General features: G+C 36.8%; 2 protein-coding genes across 3 annotated transcripts in view; one reads left to right on the forward strand and one right to left on the reverse strand.

Moving 5' to 3' along the window:
* The window catches only part of tasp1 (taspase, threonine aspartase, 1), a 40,630-nt gene extending 35,730 nt beyond the window's left edge, over window positions 1-4,900 (reverse strand). The window contains exons 1-4 of one of the 2 annotated variants that reach the window (XM_056255019.1): window positions 4,724-4,900; window positions 2,973-3,166; window positions 1,698-1,765; window positions 918-986 (exon numbers count right to left, since the gene is read on the reverse strand). In XM_056255019.1, coding sequence (XP_056110994.1) covers window positions 918-986; window positions 1,698-1,765; window positions 2,973-3,096 — 261 coding nt within the window. In that variant the 5' untranslated portion in view covers window positions 3,097-3,166; window positions 4,724-4,900. The remainder of the gene's footprint in view (window positions 1-917; window positions 987-1,697; window positions 1,766-2,972; window positions 3,167-4,723) is intronic. The other variant, XM_056255020.1, reaches the window with a different exon arrangement.
* Window positions 4,901-11,203: 6,303 nt separating this feature from the next.
* LOC130088301 (kinesin-like protein KIF16B) lies at window positions 11,204-19,881 on the forward strand. The gene is made up of 12 exons (XM_056255021.1): window positions 11,204-11,466; window positions 11,776-11,845; window positions 12,152-12,253; window positions 12,616-12,732; window positions 13,950-14,047; window positions 16,596-16,705; window positions 16,848-16,990; window positions 17,781-17,949; window positions 18,058-18,180; window positions 18,432-18,607; window positions 19,228-19,293; window positions 19,748-19,881. The coding sequence occupies exons 1-12, from the start codon at window positions 11,420-11,422 to the stop codon at window positions 19,838-19,840; spliced, it is 1,314 nt and encodes a 437-aa protein (XP_056110996.1). The 5' UTR covers window positions 11,204-11,419; the 3' UTR covers window positions 19,841-19,881.
* The last annotated feature ends 3,464 nt before the right edge of the window (window positions 19,882-23,345 follow it).

The raw sequence follows: 23,345 nt of genomic DNA on the forward strand, positions 1-23,345 counted from the left end.
GTACTTAATATGTTTGCTGGAGTATTATTGTATTAGGGTATCTGTACTTTTACTCAAATACTTGATTTGTGTACTTTGTCCACCACTGGAAACAAAACATAGAAAAATCCCTAAATTTGTCACATTTTCGTTTTGAAATATGTTTATGCTAAATTTGATGTTTTCCTATCCCAGCTTAATATGCAGATACAACTATAAGTAAGTCATTCATAGGTTTCTGTCCCTGAAAACGCTATGGCACTTTCAAAGCACTGCCCTGTTTGAGTGGTCTGACATGTCAGCTAATGGCATGTTAGTGCCAAAAAACACTGAAGAAATTTGTGGAAATGTGTGTAGACTTTCTGTCTGTCATAGACCTTAGTCAGGCTAGACGGAATATTGAATTTTACGCAGATGGATACGAGACTATGAGGATACACTTACAGTCTTTACAATGGCATGCATTGTATAAAGGTCATTTTTACAATTCACACTTTTAAAACAATTTTATAGGGTTTTTTTGTATACTGAAAGCTTTTTGCTAAACAATTGGCATTTTTTTAAACAACAGTAGAATCCCTTCAGTGTTATTGTAAACTAAAACTAAAAAATGCTTTGGGTCATTGAAATAAAGCTGAAATAAAATATATAATTAGATGAAAATCTTAAATAAATTAGAAATGCTGGCTTGGCAACTAACTGGAATTAGAACTAAAACTACCAAAACGAAAATAAATTAAAGCTATAAAGAAATATTTTTCAAAAAATGAGTAATAATTACAAAAGCTAAAAAGAAAACTGAAATTGTACAAATAAAAGCTAGTTCAATATATATTTTTTATAATTTGACTTGCTTGTCATCCCATTAACATCTGAAATGTTTACTATATATTTTTTCCTATCCATTTTCTTTGTGAGTTGTTGTGATCCACTATCACCTCTAGCTCTATTAGAGCTGCTGTCACTGCCTCCAGTGCCAGTCCTCCAGCTCTGAGCCTGTCCACAGCCTGAAACACATTAAATCACAACTGATGACAGCAACCTCATGTCTGCCAGTGCCTAAAACCAACTCAGTGAGTGTTCTGCTCTACTTCGGGATTCTAGAGCTTTATGCAGAAAAGATCACACTGAAATAATCTAGACAAAACATTAAAAATGTGATAATCCAATACCAAGAGCTTAAAAAGCAAATAAAGCTGCAGTGTTTTCCACTTGACAAGCTTCAAGCTGAGAGCGTGGAATGGTATATTAAGCCGGGCAGCAGTTCGCGGGTCGCTGCTGGTGTCATGTTATCAACACATAACTCAAATTCCCTGGCACAGGTGTTTTACTCAAGCCTGATCCCTTCTTTTCATCCTTTACACGGCACTCTGGACTGGGAAAAGCATTGCATTGCAACTTGCCAACCTATGCATTACTGTTCGCTGCTAAAACATCTATTACAATTTGGTCAGCATATCTTAGATTTTGTATATTGACAATGTAATAACATTTTGCAAATGTAAGCAAGAAGGAATTCATCTTTGTGTTTAAAATGTTACACAATACGTATCAGAAATCATGCAAACTGAGCTGGGAATGAAAGTTGACTACATCACTGAACTGACATCTTGTTGACGTGACCTCTGGCAGAGCTATCCAAAGGTTTCAGGGCACAGCAGAAATGCAGAAGTACCTTAAGGCATCAAGTTTTGAATAAAGAATCACATGCAACTCACTCTCTGGCAAGCTCTCTTGCACACATGTTTGTATTCCTTGGCTTTGGATTCTGAATGATACCCTGCCCCTGTGGAGATAAAATCATCAAAAAATAAGACAGACATTTCTTACAAGTGAGGTTCTTCAGCTGTTAACATTTTGTAGTTGCTTATATGACACATGAGGTTTTTTTTTTTTTTTAGAAGTCTTGCGAATAAAGTAAGTTTCATACATGAAAAGTCTATATGATCCTAAACATTAAAGGGATAGTTCACCCAAAAAAAAAAAAAATTTAATTGTGTCATCATTTACTCACCCTCATGTTGTTCCAAACCTGTATGAGTTTTCTTTCTTCTGTTGAACACAAAAGAAGATATTTTAAAGAATGTTGGTAATCAAACTGTTGATGGGTCCCATTGACTTCCATAATAGTAGGAAAACAAAATACTATGGAAGTCAGTGGCTGCAGTCAACTGTATGGTTACCAACATCCTTTAACATATCTTATTTTGTGTTCAACAGAAGAAAGAAACTCATACAGGTTTGAAACAACATGAGGGTGAGTAAATGACAAACTTTTCATTTTTGGGTGAACTAAACCGTTTACCAAAAAAGTTTAATGTCCTTATTTAATCACCTTCATGCCTATCCAAACCAATTTGTTATTTTTTCCATTCTTTTCCACACAATGTTCATAGTGACAATCTGTCAAGTTGTCGAAAAGACAAAAAAACCACAAAAAAGTAGCATACACATAGTCCTTATATTTCAAGTTTTCAGAAGCTATACTAAATTTAACTGTTATCGACAGATAATATTCAAAGCTCTCAAATTCCATTCACTGGCCATTGTTTCAAGAGGCATGCTGGTTTGAATATGCAGAATGGAGAATGACATTTGAGAGCACAGCTTAAATTATCAGTAAGTAATAACTTCAAATAATAGCCTGTTAAGCTTTTGTATGTCTTGAGAAGAAGTGGAATACAGTCATATTGACTTCTTTCATTGTGCTTATACAGTGTTTTTTGGCTCCTTTTGAAGTTTGACAGACTAACCATTATGAAGTGTTATTAAATTGACATTTCTTTAAACCTTTCCTTTTGTTTTCCATGGACAAATATAACAACATACTAGTTTGGAAAGACATAAGGGTGAGAAAATAATGACAATGTAAAAAATTTCAGGGACCTATTCCTTTTAGGGAATCTTCACAATTACTCATTGCACATGTAACATCTAAATTTGCGCAGAAGCATGTTTATGCAGACATGTCTTGAATCGCAGTCTAAATTCACCTGCATGCACCAGCACAAACCCCAAAGCTTCATGACGGGAGACAGTGCTGTTGAGTGCAGACCCTGAATTGTTTAGTGGAGACACAGTCCCCTTGCAATCTGTCGAGTTTTCTAGTTTTTCCATGACCCGTAATTAATGGAGCTTGCATTTTGACCCATCATTCACTCAGAATTCCAATACAATTCTTCAAGTCCTGAAAGAAAAGAGAGTGAGATATCATACCTTCAGAATTCAACGTATACATAAAGTAATATTGGCTATTACATTATATCTATATCTAATTCAGTTAAGTTAAGTTAGTAATAATGACATACACATTGACAATGACAACATTGACTAATTTAATGCATCCCTTCACATTTTCTTCATCTGAAGTCTATTACTTTGTCTTTAAGTCATTGTCATATAAGAAACATGCCTCGAGGAACACAAACGAAATAACTTCAGTATGCTAAAAAATGTATATTACATTCACTCAGCTAAGAATCTTTTTATATAACTTACAGTTAGGGCTGTCAACTTTAGTCGTTTAGTCGACTAATCGGTCGATGCCGTCTTGGTCGACTGACATTCTTTTTGGTCGACCAGTTGCATTTTTTTTCTTTTTTTTTTACCAATAGAAAGAAATTTTCAATGATTTACTCCTTGATATTTATTCCTTTATAAGCAGTTATATATTACTGTATTCTAAATATAATTAGCCTATGGTTTATCCCCAACTTTAAATGCTTTAATTTAGGCTATTTTGTAACAGCGCCACAGTTTAGCGCACACACATAGAACACTCGGTTCGCACCTGTGGCTGCGCTGCTGCTTCGCGCTCAGTAAGGGATATAGGTAGTTTAGCTGTATTCATTCAGTTAGAACGCTACTTGTTTCGGTTTTTATGTTTTTATACACTATGTTTTTATCTCGATGCGGCGTGGACGCACTTGGAAAAAAAAGAGCGCGTCGCACCGCGACCGCGTTGCTTCCATCATGAGCGCGCACCGCGCGCCTACATTTGAAATCGAACTTGAGCGCGCAAAAGACGTGAGCAGTCCCTTTAACGGCTTTATCATGCTGACTCAATAGATTGTGTTTTCTTGATATGTTTTTGTTTTTATTTGTACACTTGACGCATTTGAAAATAGCCTAAATAATGTAACAAAACGAAAATAAACCTATATGCGGTCCTACAATACAGCCTATTATTATTAGGATTGTTTTTTAGGCTCTTTGGGGTTTTTTTTGTGTTTGTTTTAAAACTCCCTGATCGGCTGGACAAAAGTTAACCCATAGCTTTGAAAGACAAGTAAAGAAGAATATATTATACAGCCTGTAAACGAGAGCTTTTGTTAGGATTTTTCATTGTGGCAGATAGCAGTTATATTTTGTGTAGCGTGTGGTGTGGTCAGGTGCGCGATTGTGACTGTTACTATAGACCTAGGACAGTGCTCCTCACTTTGCAGTTAAAAAAAATCACTTAATTTTCAAAGAATTGTATTATTATCATAGTTTTATGTATTTTTGATGTTTTTTCGTTGTTGTTTTATACATGTTCTATGACAATTGTTAAATGTTCAATCAAAACGTCGCGTCTTTTTTTGTATTTTTTTGTATTTTTTTAGTCGACTAATCGTTGCGCAGGACAGGACTTTGGTCGACTAAGGATTTCTTTGGTTGACTACAGCCCTACTTACAGTACATCAACTACTGCCAATTTCAGTCCTACAAAACAGAATGAAAGAATGAAGACTGCAAAACTCACTCGCATGAAGACTTCAGGTGCATGACGGCAGAACAGCGCCACAGTACGCATTGTTCAGCGTCTCTACTGATAACAACATACACATACAGATTGCACTAAATTATGACTGTAGTTGTATGTCTGTCTGCTGCATGATTGTGATGTGATGTGATGATGAGCGGCGCATGTGCTCTCGTCACACCAAAATACTTCCTGGTTCAGTGACACATGTGACCGTATGACTACAGCAGCGCCCCCCTGCGGCACAGTCATCAACTGCGTTGCATCAAACAGAAAAAGAAACAAGGACAACAGTTTTTACACAGAAAATGAATCTTTTTTTGAGTATTTGTTTAACGTAAAGGTTACTTTAATTACAATAGGTATAATAATGTTTAACAAAAATATATAATATAAAATTATATCTGCTTGTGGAACTATAGGGCATGCAGTAGCCTATGTACTTTAAAGAGAAAATAGTACTGTACATACCTTTTACGAAGCATATGTCATTTTACAGAGTGTGTTTAATCAGTGAATTATCTAAAACATTTATGTTGCTACTCACTGTATTTTAAGTGTTGTCACTCAAGCCATTATAGTCTTTAAAAATGCCTAATCTATTAATGGTAAATATGTCAATAGATCAATAACAAAATAATGGACTTTAAAAATGTGCAACTAAAATTATACCATATATTAAATCTGCAAATAAATGTATTACATCTTATTGTCTGGTTTCAAATTAGAATGCAAAGAAAGATCGATAGAACACAGAACAGATAACATGGACATCCACATGCTATGTGAGGCTTTGAGCACTGTTTGGTGTTATTTATTCTAAACAGATGCTCTTCCTGTCATGTCAAGTAAACCAGCATTGGCAGTGGAATTGAAAACACTCCTCTTGGGACTATTTGCTTACATAAACGTCCTCTGACTGAAGTCAAGTACGGATGACTCCCCAGTTTGAAAAACAGACTTTTTTTAGAACATCAAAAAATGATGCCAGCAAGAAGTTAATTCTTGGTTTAATTCAAGGTTATTGTTGTTACTCCCATTGGTGCACTGTGGAGAAGGGACAGCAGTCTATGAGGCACAACAACATCCAAGATTAGGTTTGAATAGGTTTCTTATTAAAAAGCCTTTCATTAAACAGCTAAAATCACAATTGATGCATTAAATTGCGGCTAGAAGAGTGTGTCTCAAAGTGTGGATTGCAGTACTGTAATCTTATATCTTTAATTGTAATCTCCATTTTACAATTTGGTATCACATCAAATAAGTAGGTTTCTTCTCTGCTAACATTCTAAAATCAACTAAAATACACCATTTAAATACAGTGTGTGAGAGAGAGAGAGAGAGAGAGAGAGAGAGAGAGAGAGAGAGAGAGAGAGAGCTGCTTAATTAACTGATTAATTGACACTAATATCCGATATTAATATTACTGTATCATCCACACTTTTACCACCTTTCAGTTCAGATTTAATTGTAGAATTCATTCTGTGATCAAGTTCATACATCACACATCTTTTTAAGCTACACTGGCCTGTCAGAGCTAAAGCAAATTCTGTTGTTATTATTTCCTATGTAGTGTATTGTGATGGATTTCACTCTTGCTGTTTCTTTGTTCAGTGATATGGCATTTATTGGTGCTGAAATAATTGTCTTTGCTCGGATGATTGTTCTTAATATATCAGCATTATAGACTTGTTTGCCATTCATGTGCTCCAAGGCTGTCGGGAACACAATTGTCTAAAATACGTAATTTTACTGACTTAAAGAATGACAGTGCTTTTTAAGTGATGAAAAAAAAACAAGACTTAATAAATGTGTAACCCTGACACAATAATAACATCTAAAATGGTACAAATTAGTTTAAATCAACATCTTACGGTAATTCACAACTATTTTGTGTGAATTTGTATCTCATTTGTTTTGTACGATCTGCTTACGCCACTGACGGTTAGGTTTAGGGATGGGGTTAGGGCAAGGGCGTAGATTTGGTTTGAACATTGGGGGGGTTGTAATGTTTAATATGGTTAAAAAAAAATTGTTCTGCATATTTTTCATGTGATCATGGTATAAATATTGGGGGGGTTATCTCCCCCCCAACCCCCCCATAAATTACACCCCTGGGTTAGGGGTGGACCTTCATACTTATGTTTCACGAGTTCCTGTGCCCATATAATCTTTAAGCTAATAAGGTTAAGCGTATTTGGCTTGCTGTCCACAATGAAAGGGCTCGAGGAAGCAGCTTCAACTCGAGCTTATACCCCCCAGTGGGACTAATGCTTGGATGATGAGTATGGTAGCAAGATGTTTAAATTATGTTGGTGGAGTTGGGGAGGTGGAGGGATGCCAAAACAGCTGATGCCGGAGCAAGGTGAGCGGCTGCTTATATGCTCCGGCAGTTCATTGAAATGTGTTCACTCCTCCCGAAATTACGTTGTGAACTTCACTGTAAAAAATGATTGTGATTTTAACGGTAAAAGACTGTCAAAATGCTACAGTGCAAAACTGTTAATTGGTTAACAGAAAGTTTCCTTACTATATACAGTAAATAACTGCGATCTAACGGTACATTTAATGTAAAGTACTGTAAAATACCGTTAAATTTACAGTTTTTGAAAGTGAAAAGAACAACTCATTGTATAATTTACAGTGAAAACCCGTAAATTGACATTCCCACAATTCCCTGCATGACACTTCACATTTGATTTATTTTTGTGGAAATAACAATGTTTCTTCTTAGTTTTCTTAGTTATTTTCTAATCAGTTATGTACATTAGGGTTTTATGTTACATTTAATGTAGTTAAATTAATGTTTATTGCATTTTTAAAATGTCATGTGTGTTACCATGATGGTGTTTAATGTTTGTGTGAATAACACTCTGTGCAGCTTCAATACAATGGTATTAATTTCATTGTGGTAGATTACTTGTGATGAGCTTTGATTTATCATGTGACTCTCATCACTGCTGTGATGATTGTTGGTTGTCAGTGTATTACAATGGTACAAATGGTACAGATATTAATACTTCAAAAGGTTGGTAAATTATCATTATATCAGATAATGAATTACGGTTTATTACTGTAAATTTTAAGTTAAGTCTGTAAAACCAAAAACGTTAATACCGTATTTTTGACGGTAAAGTTCTGGTAACCACAGCTGCCAGTTTTTTTCCGTAAAAACAACGGGATTTTTTTTAGTGTTCACTTATTATAATAATCGCATGTTACCATACAAATTCATACGAAATTGCCACCTCGTAACATAGTTACGTTTTCTCATGAGATTGAGTCTCTCTTGTTTCCTACAAATGGATAATATAGGATAATACAGCTAAAATTTTAAAATAATTTCAACCAAAATCAATATTTCATGTCCATGTATTTATTTCATGAGTAGCTGTGCTAACATTTCTAATCATTTCTACATTTTTTAAATGGGTTGAGGTTGACCTTTACATCTGGAAACAATTGAAGTAATATCACTTAATTTCACCACTCTCTGATGTTCAATATCTGGCTACCAAAGACTTTCTGCAAAAGTATCAGAACTGTTTTTTTTTTATAAAAATAATATTTAGAAACACGTATATTAACATAATCTCAATGCTTATAAAGGGAAGGGTTTCTACATTTTCCTCCAAGTATTGCATCCAGATGGTTATACATTTGCCAGCTAACAAGTACTTTCTTTTAATCATCTGTTCTCTTAATGATATTTGAGTTGGCTAACACCATAGTTCAATTAGTGCAGTAGTGTATATAAGGCTGGAGACTTAAACATTATGTTTAACTTATGAAAGAGAGAGAGAGAGAGAAGAAAACAATACGAGCTGCTTTAAGTTTCTTGGAGTAAGTGAGTTGATGGTACAAAGCTTGTTTGTTCTGGCAGCACTTGATACAGTAAAAAAGGAATAGCTGAACGCTTTTTTGCCAACCTAATTTACCATGATCAAGTTTAAGATATTTTTATTTGTTTGCTGTTTTTTTTTTGGCTTTCATCGAAAAATCCAAGGCACAGTGTCTTCTTAGATTTAATAGATTCAAGTTTTAACTATACCATGTTTACACTCTCAAAATGAAAACAAAACCGTTTACAGTTCAGTTCAGATGGTAAAAGGCTACATTTTCCGTTGAGACAATTAACAGACAATATTGTCTTTCTCGCTAGCTGGATCTTGTGTGGAAAACTTTCTTTGACATCAGACATTGGTGTCTCAAGTCATCGGTGTCCCTACTTGGCTCAAGTCTCCAGTTATTAGCTCTACAGACTACTGAATTAGTCCAGACCTTATGTCAATCTCCAATCTCTCATCCAGATTGAAGTGTTCAAACATTCCTCATATATGACCAGAACCGATATCTGTGTGACTATTCTCAGGACCTCTGGACCGTCAGGGGAGGACAATCAGGAATGTGTCTTGGGAATTGTGATGAAAGAGGCCTGCAAAACACATCTTTCCACAAATATTTGGGATGGGACCATCCATAAAAACAATCCTGGGGCCCATGAATTCAATTGGTGGACTTGTCTCTTGAAGTTTTTGTACAAATTTTTTTGGCAATAATACCTTTCAAAAATGAAACCATGCCTTGCTAAAGCAGCAGATTGTACTTCATGGGCTGGAGCTTCTCTGAGTGGCTGTGAGGAACTCTTTCCGCTGTGATCTGATGTGGTGGGAAAAGCAGAGGAAATGCTTCATCTGACAGAAGGAGAGTCTGTGCACCATGTGATCAGTGACTGACAACTTCCTTCCCTTTTATTCTTCTGTGATGATTGGAGTCTTGGAGAAGAAAGTAGAACGAAAGAAAGATCTAAAGATAAACAAAGCATCCCCAACATGGCCTTGTCTCTCAAACAAACCAGAAGGCCTGTGTCAATGTGACATGGGTTGCGAATACAAAATAGGATAGATATTGGACCTACACTGATCTCTGATATACACTCACACACTACCAAATCACTACAAAACCATCCATATGACTAGCTCCTCAACATCACTCTTGTTGACAGATTAAAAAATTATAAAGAAATTTTGATTGAATCTTCGCCCATCAAAAATATAATTTGGTAGTGAGTGATCTTTTATAAACTTTAATAAACATTAATTAAGATTAATATCTATGAAATGAGAAATGGCTCAGTGTGCGTGTGACAGTGAAACAGATAGGGCTGTAGCTCTCATGTTTCATGCAATGTCATCCAAGTAGTTGGTACAGAGGATATTGCAGTTGTCATAGGCCTATGTTGTCTTTTATTATGATTTGTGTGTGACACTGTGTGTGTGTGTGTGTGTTCATGTTTATATTACATTGTGGGGACCAAATGTCCCCACAAGTATAGTAAAACCTGAAATCACCTACATTGTGGGGACCAGCCAGCGGTCCCCATGAGGAAAACAGCGTATAAATCATACTAAGTAATGTTTTTTGAAAATGTAAAAAGGCAGAAAGTTGTGTGTGATGGGTAGGTTTAGGGGTAGGGGCAGTGTAAGGGGACAGAATATACAGTTTGTACAGTATAAAAACCATTACGCCAATGGAGAGTCCCCACTAGATGTGTGCGCCTGTTTGTGTGTGTGTGTGTGTGTGCGCGCGCGCGCGCGTGTGTGTGTGTGTGTGTGTGTGTGTGTGCGCCTTAGCTAAGTATAGCCTAATAGAAAGTAAGTTCAACTATAGGCCAGTTCTTTTAGATGTAGCAATTAGTGTTTTTACAGTGCTGTAGCAGATATATTAATGAATATAATAAACAGTAAAGAAAATATGACCTAGAGTATAATTAGACCACAGGTTTCGCTGGTGTGTGTGCAAGTAGGCCTATGTGCCTTCCTCTTATAACCTTATAACTGGAGAAAGACTGCCATCTACAGGACATGAACTTCACCTGTTTAAACCACCGAAACAAAAGAGGTAATAATATCGAAGTAGGCTATCGTTCAATAATAAAAGCTAACAAACTTCACAATAATATTAACTTAACATACAACTGTTACCCTAACAAACACTAACTTAACATACAACTGTAACCCTAACAAAACTGATACACTGAGTACAGAAGTGACCAGGTGAATGATGAGCCCTTTTTCTGAATAAAATGGTACAGTCCAATTTCTTACTAGATTGTACCCGGAAATGCTGTATTCACTTGTTATCTCCAGGGCTCAGGTACAGCAGATAAACAGGAATTAATTCACATTTTAGTGGTTCTACAATGATTATACATTATGGCATTTTTGGGGGATTATCTTTTTTGTGCCCAACACAGATGTAAAATAGGGATTGAAGTATCTTAATATTCATGAGCCAATCCTGCTTCAGTGATAGGTTTTCAAAGTACGTGACAGAATTGATCAGCCAATCGTTGGACCTTTAGCGCCATAACACAATTCATATTCATTAAGAAAGTATTTGCCATTGGTTACCAAACAATGTTGATATTTGTCAATATATTAATATTCATGAGATAAACCCTCAACTGAACTTGTTAGTTTGCCAGCAACAAACCTATTTTGCTCAGAGTTTATTTTCTTATCTCTGGTATATTAGGCTACGTTAACGTTACCTGTTGAAGTGGAGAGAAATGAGTACAGTCGAACTCTCGCCTGCGTTACAGGTAACGTTATGGTGTCTATGGAAGCGCACGCAATTACAGTTATGATATATAATACTCGTGAAGCAGGTGAAGTGTCCTTTCACCGATGACCCATGGCGTCTGTGCGTGTGGCGGTGCGGGTCCGTCCGTTGAGCCAAAGGTTAGTCCTGTCCGAATGCTCAAAATCAACATAAGCTAGTAAGTTACACATAATGTTACTGTAATAGATAACATTATAAACGTTGGGCTGGCCTGGTACAGATTTGATTTACTGGCAATTTGGCACAACATGGCAGTATTCATGTGTCTATTTAATAAATCTCTCCCACTAACTGTTTTCCATAAGAGAGCATGTCTCACTTTATTATTATTTGATATTATACAAGTCCGTGGCAGTTTATCATGGTTTGCTGTTTTGGAAATACTATTTTCATATTTGTCTATCTGTCTGTTTATCTTCCTCTCTCAGGGAGAAGGACCTTTCAGCCAAAGTCATTATACATGTGAATGGACATAAAACCTCTGTCCTTAACGCAAAGGTATCTCATGCAGTTGATATTTAATGCATGTTTGTTTATGTGCATTGGTTAAAAAATCAACCAGTGTCAAAAATCAATCATGACTTTTTATACCTGTTTAAAATATAATATTTTTTTAAATCTCCTACTCTAGGCCTTAATTATGGTTTAGCTATTGTAGTGATTACTATTAATTTAAACTATTTGGCATAAATGAACAACACAATGTATGTCTTAGAAATAACCTAATTAGGGTCAAATGAATTGTAATGTCCAAATATCACCTTTTATTGACACTAGTTGCAGCAAGTGTTTTATGCTTTGTAGGAGACTGGAGAACCGTTTGGAGAGAGAGGAAAGTCTTTCTCATATGATTTCTCTTATGATTCAATGAACAGCACAAGTCCAAACTTTGTGACCCAGGAAAAGGTACAAACTCCACTACAATTGTCATGTGACCAGTAGTAATAATGATAGAAGTGTTCCAGCGCCCATAGAACTAGCTGTTCTTACGAGTCGTTTACTGTAGATGTCAAGGACTGTTTTTCAGTGTCATTAATTTCAAGTGGAAGCATGAACAATATAAATGCCTAACTTTGATAATGTTTTTATAATATCTGATCTGCTATTGTACTAGCTGAGCTGTAACCACAGGCTTTGAAACCAGTAAGATCTCGTCAGTGAATTAAAATCCAAAATTATTAAAATGATTATAATATTTTTTACAGCAGATAGAGATTCCAAGAATAAGTGCTAAAAATAGTAACTCTGTATCTCTTTTGTCATTTCAGATATTCAAAGATCTTGGTACCGATGTCCTGCAAGCTGCTTTTGAGGGCTACAATGCATGCGTTTTTGCTTACGGCCAGACAGGCTCAGGAAAGTCCTACACCATGATGGGCAACTCTGTAAGCTTCACATCTCATCACTGTCTCCCTCTCAAGTGTAATTTCAAAACCTACAAATCACAGCTAATAACACACTCTCACTCTTCAGAAGATGGCAGATGCACACACTACTCCAGTGGCTGCAGAGCCTCTATTTCACTGCATGCTTCTCATGAGTAATCAGAAAATGTGAAAAGGGCAGCATATGAAGAACACATAATTATAACGGGTATCGGTCTGTCGTTCGAGAGACTCATTCAGATTTGTACTGATGATAATTATTCTATTCTGTCTGATATCCCCTCTTTGTCGTGGATAGTAATTAAAAGCCGCCTTTGCAGATCAGAGGGGAAAATAGTGTGGAGACTTTATGGAGTTCTTATTTATTCAAGAGTGCTGGTGAAAAGTGCAGATTGAAGAAATAGCAGAGAAAGAGAGCTGAAATCAAACTGTCTCAAGTGTGTGGACGTCTGAAGGGCAAAAGCATCAATTCTTTGTCTTAAAATTTGTGTTATGCTATAATTTTAGATTTTTTTTATCTTTTAAAGATGATGATGTGGGAATTATTTCACCTATTGTAGCTTAATGTACAAAACTGTAGACAATAAGTTACATTAATGCCACATAAATCACATGCTTCACTTTCACATGATTCTTTTTACTCCAGGTTTTTATTGCAGTCACGTCATTGCTTGTCCTTCTTAAATTGTACTAAATGTCTAATGTACATTCTAGCAATACTTCTGCCCTTGGTCAAGCTTAGCGCTGTCTTTGCAGCTTATTTGGTTTATTGACATTATAATGGCCAGTGTATAATATGTTCCATGCTGTGTTTTGAATTATTATTTTTTTCAATACATATACAACTTAACCACATTTAGCTCACACATTTACTTATTTATTTCAAAGACGGTGTCTTGCCTGATAAAATAGTTTTCCAAGACATGTAAATTGTCATCATTTACTCACCCATATGCCATTCTAGACTTCTATGGCTTTCTTTCTTCTGTGAAACTCAAAAGAAGATATTTAGAAATTATCAATGAAAGTCAATGGGGTCCAAAATGCATTGAATGGACAAAAGCTGTTGAAACATTCTTAAAAATATTTTTGTCAAAGATCATAACATGGGTTATCCCTCATGGGGTTCAAACCTGCTATCTTTCAGTCTAGTTCCTCAACCACCTGACTACATTTAACAGCTAAGTGAGCTGAATTTTCTAATTTCCTTCTTTCAGGGTGATTATGGACTGATTCCACGGATCTGTGAGGGGCTGTTCCACCACATCAGTGGAGTGTTGCAAAGAGATAAGGCATCGTTTCACATGGAGGTCAGGTATGAGCGCAATATTTCTTGGTAATGACATAACCATTGCTGCAGGAAAAGTTCCATAGAAGTGAGTAACATAAGTAATTCCGACGTGTCAAGAGAGCTACATTCATGACCACAGTTGTCAACGGCCATCATTTGCTCCATGGTGGTTTATTGTAGGATAATGAACCCATTAAAATCCCAGGGAGAAGGACAGACATATTACAGTGTGTCCATTCTGGCAGCTTGTCCTTTCTTATGGGCATTGTAAGATAGCAGGACTCTAATTACAACCAGATGATCAGGAAGGTCAGTGTTCAGCCTCCGTCTGCTTCCGCCTCAAGCAGTTATCATAGTTTTTTCTTGATAACAGCCCATGCGGTAGATTAGATGAGAGAGATGAGAGAGACAGAAAGTGAGACCAGGGGTGTGACTAGACTAGGTTTGCTGTGGGCAAGTGATGTAACCGGTGTTGCATCACCTTGTTGTCACACGTCGATTAACCGGTGGGAAAATTTCCTCAAAGTCACTAGACCCATTACATGTTATTTTAAACGGCATAGATATACCGGCTATCTCAGTTCAATTACACACTGAACATGTTTATTCACTACTGTTAAAAAATTTGGGGTTGGTAAGGTTAATTTAAATGTACAAGTAGTAAATAAGTACAGTAAAAACAGTAATATTGTGAAATATTATATTACAATGTTGGTAACACATTAGTTTAGGGTCCAATTCTCACTATTAACTAGTTGCTTATTAGTATGCATATTACTAGAATATTGGCTGTTTATTAAAACTTATAAAGCACATATTAATGCCTTATTCTGCATGACGATATTCTACATCCCTTAATCCTACCCAATACCTAAACTTAACAACTAGGCTACCTCACTAACTATTAATAAGCAGTAATTAGACGTTTATCGAGGCAAAGTTGTAGTTAATAGTTAGTTAATAGTGAGAATTGGACCTTAATCTAAAATTTGACCACAATATTTTTTTTATTAAAACCACTTTTCTATTTTAATTCGATTTTAAAATGGAATTTTCAGCAGCCATTACTCCAGTCTTCAGTGTCACATGATCCATCAGTAATGATTCTGAAATGCTGATTTGGTGCTCGAGGAACATTTCTTATTATTATCAATGTTGATTACTTGATATTTTTGATGAAAACGTGATACTTCTTTTCAGGATTTTTTGGTGAATAAGAAGTTCAAAAGGGACAGCATTTATTTGAAAAAGAAATTTCTTTGATTGATAAAAGTGTTAATTTATTTTAAAAAAGACAAAATGTTCAGACCCCAAACTATTAAACAGCAGTGCATGTCTGTTAAATTGGCTGTAGGTTAGTATGTTTGACAAAAGAGCTAATAAAGTCCACAATGAAATGTATTCAGCTATGTAGTATCCCAGAGGCCTTGATTAACAACAATATTGACAAGAAACAATATTGTTCAAAAAATATAATTAACTGTAAAATATATTTTCTGTTGCATGTTGCAAAATATTGACTGTTTGCATCTACAGTACATTTGGACGTGTAATAAAGGAAGCTACTGAGTCATGTCTTTTGCTTGTGGTGTAAATGAGGTCTTAAATTACTGTTATTGTGTATTATATCGATTGCCATTGCAGTTTGGATTGCTGCAGTAGAAAAAAACAAAGAAAAACATATCAGTGACTGAAACCCAATAGCCCAGTCACACCCCTGAGTGAGACCTGTCTTTATCAATTGAAAAAAAAACCTGGTTGATACTTTACCCTTGGCTTCTCTTGCATGTGATTAGTGTCTAAATGCCTGCAAGAGTTTTTGTAGTTTAACTACCTGGATTCCCTCCTTTAAACAGTGCTCATTCACAGGGGACAGTTCTAGCAGTAGAGGCATTCAAAATGTCTGACTGTCACATTTTAATTAGTTCACTGTTGGTTTGTACTGAGCTCAAACTGATACTGTCTCGCTCTCTCTCTCCCTCCAGCTTCATTAGGAGATGAAGAGGGACCAATCTGTCTTTCATTTCAGGAGCCTGTTTAAACATTCACATTTCTCAGACAGCTCGAAATAGGTTTATCGTCTTGTGGGATTTTATTTCTTTTCTGACTGGCGAGACTTTCTCCCCCTCACCCACACGATTGCTGTAATATGCAGCAGTATATAACAACAGAGCTTATTCAGATTTAGGGAAAATGTGTAGCCTCTAATTCCTTGTCAAGTCGTTGTGTTCCATCAAGCCAGCATTTTCGCTAATTTTATTCATGTACAATGAGATTCAAACAGCGGCAGGTAATTGATTTGAGTTTTCCAGGCAATTGCTTCACGAGCAAAACAAAGGCAATTTAATAAGCTAGCAAATGAGCTATTAAACCAAAATATAAACTAAATCAGTGGTATTTAGCAAAACTGCTGGAATGTGGCTCATTTAAAACCAGACTAATCTAGACTGAGTCACTGTTGAAGTTTTTGTGGCAGCACAATTTCATCCCATTATATTCTAAAATAGGAGCTAACGTTTCAAGAGCAAACTATCACTGCTTTGTTCTTGTCTTTGATGCTTTGTGCTTCCAGCTACTTTGAAATCTACAATGAGCGAGTTCGAGACCTTCTTCCCAGCACAGAGACACAAGGCTGTGAGCTGAGAGTAAGAGAACATCCTAAAGATGGAGCATATGTGGAGGGTAAAATGACTACTACAGAAACAACACCTCACATCATGATGATTGAAAACTTGCTCACTTTTTAATGTTACTTTACTGATTGCTCAAACAACGTTATCAGAAATCCAGTAAAAACAGTTGTTTATGTTTCTCTTATGTCCAGCCCTCTCCAGACACCATGTGCAGAGCTATACTGAGGTTGGCCAGCTAATGCACGAGGGCAACAGGAGGCGTGCCACTGCCAGCACAGGCATGAACCATGTCAGCAGCCGATCCCACGCTATCTTCACTATTCGCTTCATCAAGGTCACAAGTCCATTTACCCTCTGCTGAATGCCATCTGCCTCTTTATTTGTACATTTGTGCAGATAGCCTTCGCAGCTTGAAGTTATCATCTCCCTGTTTGTATTATCCACTGAGCTTTCTCCATTTTCTGTGGATGTTGGGGATGTCTGGGTATTAATGATACACAGATGTTAATGTGTCAATGGCTATGTTTTGGAATACTAGATTACTGCCTTTTGGACAGCATTTCATATATTAAAAAATAGATGGTTATTTATAATCAGGAAAAAGTGAATCGGGAGGCATCATTCCACAAGAAATGTATTTGATGTTTTGAGTGGCTTCCAAGGGATTTGAAAATATATATTTTTATTTTTTATTCTGTTTTTATTTAAACAGATTGATATTCCTTCTAGTTTATCTCTCTCTCTGGATATAGAGTAGTATGATAGTATGCTGCTCCAAACATTGCCTTTTTTCTTCAGTTTTTTTCTCTATATTTTGTCAATATTCTGTGTCTCTTCTTAGTTTTTCCATGTTATGAGACTAATATTTAAAACTCAACAGGGTTCTCTTGGTTATAAGTTGGCTCTGTTGGTTATAATCCAGTTATTTTAATAAATTCATAATAATTTCAGAAACTTCAGGGGATAGGATGTCATGCAGCATTAAGCATTTCCAATCTTACTTTCCTGTGTTTCAATCAAGTATTTTAGCTTGTTTCTTTTCCCTGTCGCATTATGGTTCTACATTATGAATTTCGGATTGAGAAATATCTGACTGTATCGTCTACCATAATATGTCCTTATAGGCCATGTTTGATGCAGAGTTACCGAGTGAGACGGTGAGTAAGGTACACCTGGTTGACCTAGCAGGAAGTGAAAGAGCTGATGCCACACAGGCTACTGGCATTAGGTTGAAGGAAGGTGCCAACATCAATAGATCTCTGGTTACTCTGGGCATCGTCATTTCCACTTTAGGTAAACCAACAATCAAAGAATACGTATCAGCTTAAGGTTTCAAGCACTTTGACTGACATGGTTATGAGGTTGTTCAGTGGATATTCTTTGTTATATCTGTTGTCACAGCTGATTTGTCCATTGGTGGTGGAATAAAAAGGAAACAAAACTTTGTTCCATATCGAGACTCTGCGCTTACCTGGCTCCTAAAGGACAGTCTTGGTGGGAACTCCAAAACCATCATGATAGCCAGTATGTCAGAGGTCACACGTATCACTGTGGTCATAGTTCCACGCACCCTCAAGCTTCTCCTAACATGCAAGATTTTGTTACGCACTTTATTTTGCGAAACGTTCATGCTGCTCTTTTCCATACAACAACTCTAAAAAGCCACGAAAAAGTGGCAGATTGAAATTAACATTGCATTGCAAGGAGATTTGAGCTAATCTCGCCTTGATTATGTATTAAGGATTAATTTCCTTTTATCTTTTTTTTCACTCTAGCCATCTCACCTGCTGACGTGAACTACAGCGAAACTCTGAACACTCTTCGTTATGCCAGCCGTGCCAAGAACATTTTAAACAAGCCCACTGTGAATGAGGACAGCAATGTAAAGATTATCAGAGAGCTGCGAGCTGAGATTGCCCGCCTGAAAGCGCTGCTGTCTGCAGGAAATCAGGTGATTTAAGTTCGACTTCATCCTCCTCAGACATCACAGGCTGAATTTCAATTTATATATTATCAGTTTTAAATGGTATGCCAAGATTAGTTTAAAGAAATGAAAAATCGCAAATCTCCAGCTTCTCATATCTCTCATAATAAGACAGAGTAGGGTCTTAGTCTCTTCTTGAGTTTTTGAATGATGGCTCAAACTTTACTCAGATTTTGACAAAAGTTTGAGATTTCAGTATGAGCCTTTTGAATTTATCAATGAGCAATTGTTTTTGTGTGTATTTTTCTTTATCCTAAGTCATTTTAAGAGATCAGTTTTACCTAATTAACACACAACCAATTCTCCTGAGCTATGAAAGCCATACCTTTAAGCCATAACTTTTTCCTCTTTAGTGCCTCCCAAATCATATCACTGAAATTATAATGTCAAAATGGCCCGGACTACATACTGTTACAAAGTCTGCATGCTTTTTGGGATACTATTGCCCACAGCCTTTTATGGTATGAAAAGTTCTACAGACGTTTTATGCCGTATTAAAACGTAATACTGGCATATACACAGAAGTACCTACTTTTGTACAGCCTTTGTTTTGTTTCTCAGTGGTCACATGACTTAAATCCTTACAGATGGTGTCATTTGAGCAGCATTTAGGGTCGAGTGTGGAGGAGAGGCTTCATCAGGATGAAGCCAGAGTAAGTGTCTCAATTTCACTGCACATCCTCAGACTACTTTACAGATCTTCTAGTGATTAAATGTTGGGTAAAACCGAGCATAGCAGCCAACCAATCCTTGATTTCCCCACTGCTCATGGCTGTTTAAGTGTGATGCATGCTGATTTAGGGAGATAATTAAAGCCTTTGTGCTAGAGGAGGTCAGCAGCAGCATTGTTGTTTTTATCTTTATTTTATGTTATGCTGCACTTTAGTCTTCCTCTTAGGTTTGGATGTAAATATGCATGACTTGCAACTGGGATTTTAGAGTGCTGTATTTATCCCAACACTCAGAATGCTGTTTTCTGTCCCATTTATTGTGATGAAAGAATGTGGCAGCTTTACATTCACAGTCCAGTAGAAGCATTTTATTTTTTTCTGTATCTGTATTTTCTCTTATAGAAATAATCCAAAGTATCTCTCTTTTCTTTCTCAGGTTCAGGAGCTGACAAAACAGTGGGCTAGTCGTTGGAAAGAAATCCATAATATTCTTAGGGTTGGTAACCTGCATACACTTGTTATGACTTAACACACCTTTACATTTTCCTTTCAAACATGAATTTCAGGAAATGGTGGTGAAATTAATTGTCATATCCCAGTGAGTGTCTGGGTTATCAGGATTGTTCACCCAAGTTATTTATTATTCTAATTATTTTTATTTAAAAATTTCATTATTTATTCACCTTGCTTTATGCGGCCTTTTTTTTAAATGTGCATATACACCATAAAAATGTCAAATATATACCTACAGTCGAACAGGTGTTATAATTTGATGTTACTCAGCTCTCACAGCTTGTTTGCTTCTTACTCAGAATCTCCTGTAGTTGCAAGAGCACAGCATCAATTCTACGTCTATATCTAATTTGTTCATTCACAGTGATCTGAGAAAGATTGCAGTGAATCCAGTCTGCTCTTCTCTGCACCCTTCTGTGTAAATTGTGGCAGTCAGTGAAGTAGTCTGCTTGTGAGGAGGTAAAACAATATCACTTTAGCTCTGTGCGTCACTCTAGCTCCATGTGCTGCTAAATAGAGAGGAAGACATGGCTGGTTAGTCACCTAAATAACCTCCTACTCTGCCACACACATAGATTTATACCACTTATACCTTTGTCTTTTCAACTGTGCAGCGAATATGGGTCAAATAGTCTGTAATTCCTTGACATTTAAATATTCTGCTGCTGGTTTGAGCTTGTAGCACATTTAAGAGAGGTAGTGCTCCTACAGGGTTGTAGGCTTTCAGTCAGGAAAATGTCATCTCTAGTTCTTAGAACTCAGTCAGGCTAGATGCACTATTTAATATGATGTGAAGGGCAATATAGAAGTTTAGCCTATTTAATGTGTTGTATTGTGCAGTCGTATACATTGATGTCGATCAGCTTCACCTTGAACTATGGAGTTTACCATGATTTAGGACCATAGTCTTATATATCAAAAATGCCTTTATATATACTGTATATACAGTGGAAAGAATTAGTTTGTGAACCCTTTCAAAATATTTCGATTTCTGCATTGATTCCTCCATACAATCTGATATGATCTTTATTCAGCTCACATTTATAGCTAAACATAATCTGACTAAACTAATGACACTCAAAACTTTTTATACTTTTATTTAATAAACTGAGTAATCATTCACAGTGCGGGCTGGAAAATTAGATTCTCCTTTAGCATGCATTAATATAATATTACCATAAGCAGTAATTAAACCTTTTCACCTTTGTACACCTAAACAAATCATGTGCCACTGATCTGTTTTTTTCCTCTTGTAAAATAGTCTTTTGATGATGATGTGATATTGTGGTTTGGGAAGGTTTTACCACCTTGCCCTTGAACAAAGCACTTAACCCCAGGTTGCTCCAGTGGGATTGTCTTGTAATAGATTCATGGCGCTGTATATGTCAAAAGTTGTGGAAACGCAACTGGCCCTGGTTGTGTGGAAATAAACAGTTTGATTCTTCTAAAAAATAACACGCTTAACAGCAGCTGATAGATTTCCCTCCGACAGGTGGCAGTGTTGCGCTTGAGAAGCGCAGTGGTTTTGCAACGTTTTTGCCTTTGGCCGGTTGTGTTTGATGGTGCTCTGCGTAGCAGCCTGTGGTGTTGTAAATGGAGGTTTTCAGACTGTAGCTGGAGTCTGGGGTCAATTTCAGGCCACAAGCTGGAACTGTCAGAATGCCACAGCATAAGCTCATTGGTATGAGAGACTATTACCTCTGTCTTGCTCCTGCACGTAAATGTATGTGAAAGCGGATAAGGAAATGGGGAAATAGTCCGTGATGAAGGAGGCGAGATATGCTTTCGCTTTTTCTCTTATTTTTTTAGTTTTTTTTCGTCACATCACCTCCCTCCCCGTCTCATTTACTCACATACACACCCAGATCTATGAAGCGGAGAGCAAAACAGAGATGGCAGATGGTCACGCATACTCTCTGAGCTTTTAGCTGCTCATCTGCTCCAGTCCAGGCAGAAAGACATGAGCCACAAAGGGCCAAATAGCCCAGACCTCTATTTAGCTATTACTCACTTCCTGCCATGCCAGCATGCCCAACTGCCTCTTTGACCATCCTGCTTTTATCCAATCGAATTCAGTGTGCACGTGTTGGGGGTGACAGAAAGTTGAGGAAATATCCAGGGACCAATTTGTCGTCAGCTTCTGTACATTTCTGCTCTGTCCTCGCCAAGCCACCTAACAGCATGGGGATGAGCCGTTGATGCATCAGCTGAATTTAATTGCAGATAATTACTTCAAATAGCACTTCGCCAGGGCTGTTTCCTTAAAACCCCACCATAATGAGCGTCTTTGCCTCTCAACTGCTTATTCATCGCCACCTTTTTCAAGTGCTTTGGCATCTTTTTTGATGGGAAAGTGTTGTAGTGAGAAAGAGACAGCCCACAAAGAGAAGAACAAAGGCACAAGTCTCAAAGCTCATTTTTATTTTGGTCCGCCTCTGGGGTTGACTGAGAAACAGAAGATTTAACAATGCAACGCGGTTTTGCGATTCCCAAAAGGCAGATGATGGCTGTTTTTATGGCTGTTATTTTTTCCTGGCAATGGCAAGCGATTGCATATTAAGCATCTGTTGTCTTGTGTGAATGTCGTATTATATTAGTGGCAGACAATAAAACACAAGTAAATCAACAATACATAATATTAAAGTATCAAGATCAATTAAGATTCAAATAGAATTTTTGATAACACTTTAGGTTCCAATTCCACTATTAACAAGTTGCTTATTAGCATGCATATTACTGGGATATTGGGTGTTTATTGTTATTTATAAAGCACATATTAATGCCTTATTCTGCATGACCATATTCTACATCCCTTAATCCTACCCAATACCTAAACCATAGACCTAAACTCAACAACTACCTTACTAACTATTAAGTAAGGGATAATGTAGAGTGAGGCGGTTGTTATAGCGAATACAACCCCGACAGGCTGATCAGGCCCCCGACGTGAAGCTATTATCTCGCTTATCACATGGCTACCTACCAAATAAATCAATAATTTGACACAAAATATTGATTTAAAAAGGAGTTTATTGCTTTAGAGGAGTTTATCCTCCATAGTGAACAGAACTGTGTCCATGGCAACGCTCTGTTTTTCATGGCAACGGTGTGTTATACTTAGCAGCGGTCTGTTATCAAGAATTAACAGGCCGCATTCTACATTAAAATTCAAAGGTACGAGAGGCTGTGCTGTATCGTGAATAAGTAACGGCTGAAGGGCGTTGTTAGGCACGACGCATTGTTAGGCACGACGCGCCCTTCAGCTGTGACTTATTCACGATACAGCACTTGCCTCAAGTACCTTATTGCTTTTATAAAACGGTTACCACACAATAAAAATATTAAAGTAAAAAAAAATATGTATTAGTGCAACTTTCATGAAGTAAAATCACTAAAAGCCTTCCTTCCGCTAGAAAAAAAATAGTCCCTGACCGTGAACAGCAACAACGTTCCAATGCGTAATATGCGTGAAAGCTCAAAAACAACATAGGAACTGCAGTGTTGCGCAGTGATAAATAGAA

Source organism: Rhinichthys klamathensis, unplaced genomic scaffold (genome assembly GCF_029890125.1).
Source record: "Rhinichthys klamathensis goyatoka isolate OS25496 unplaced genomic scaffold, OSU_Roscu_1.1 h1tg000115l_1, whole genome shotgun sequence".
In the NCBI taxonomy this organism is placed as follows: Eukaryota; Metazoa; Chordata; class Actinopteri; order Cypriniformes; family Leuciscidae; genus Rhinichthys; species Rhinichthys klamathensis.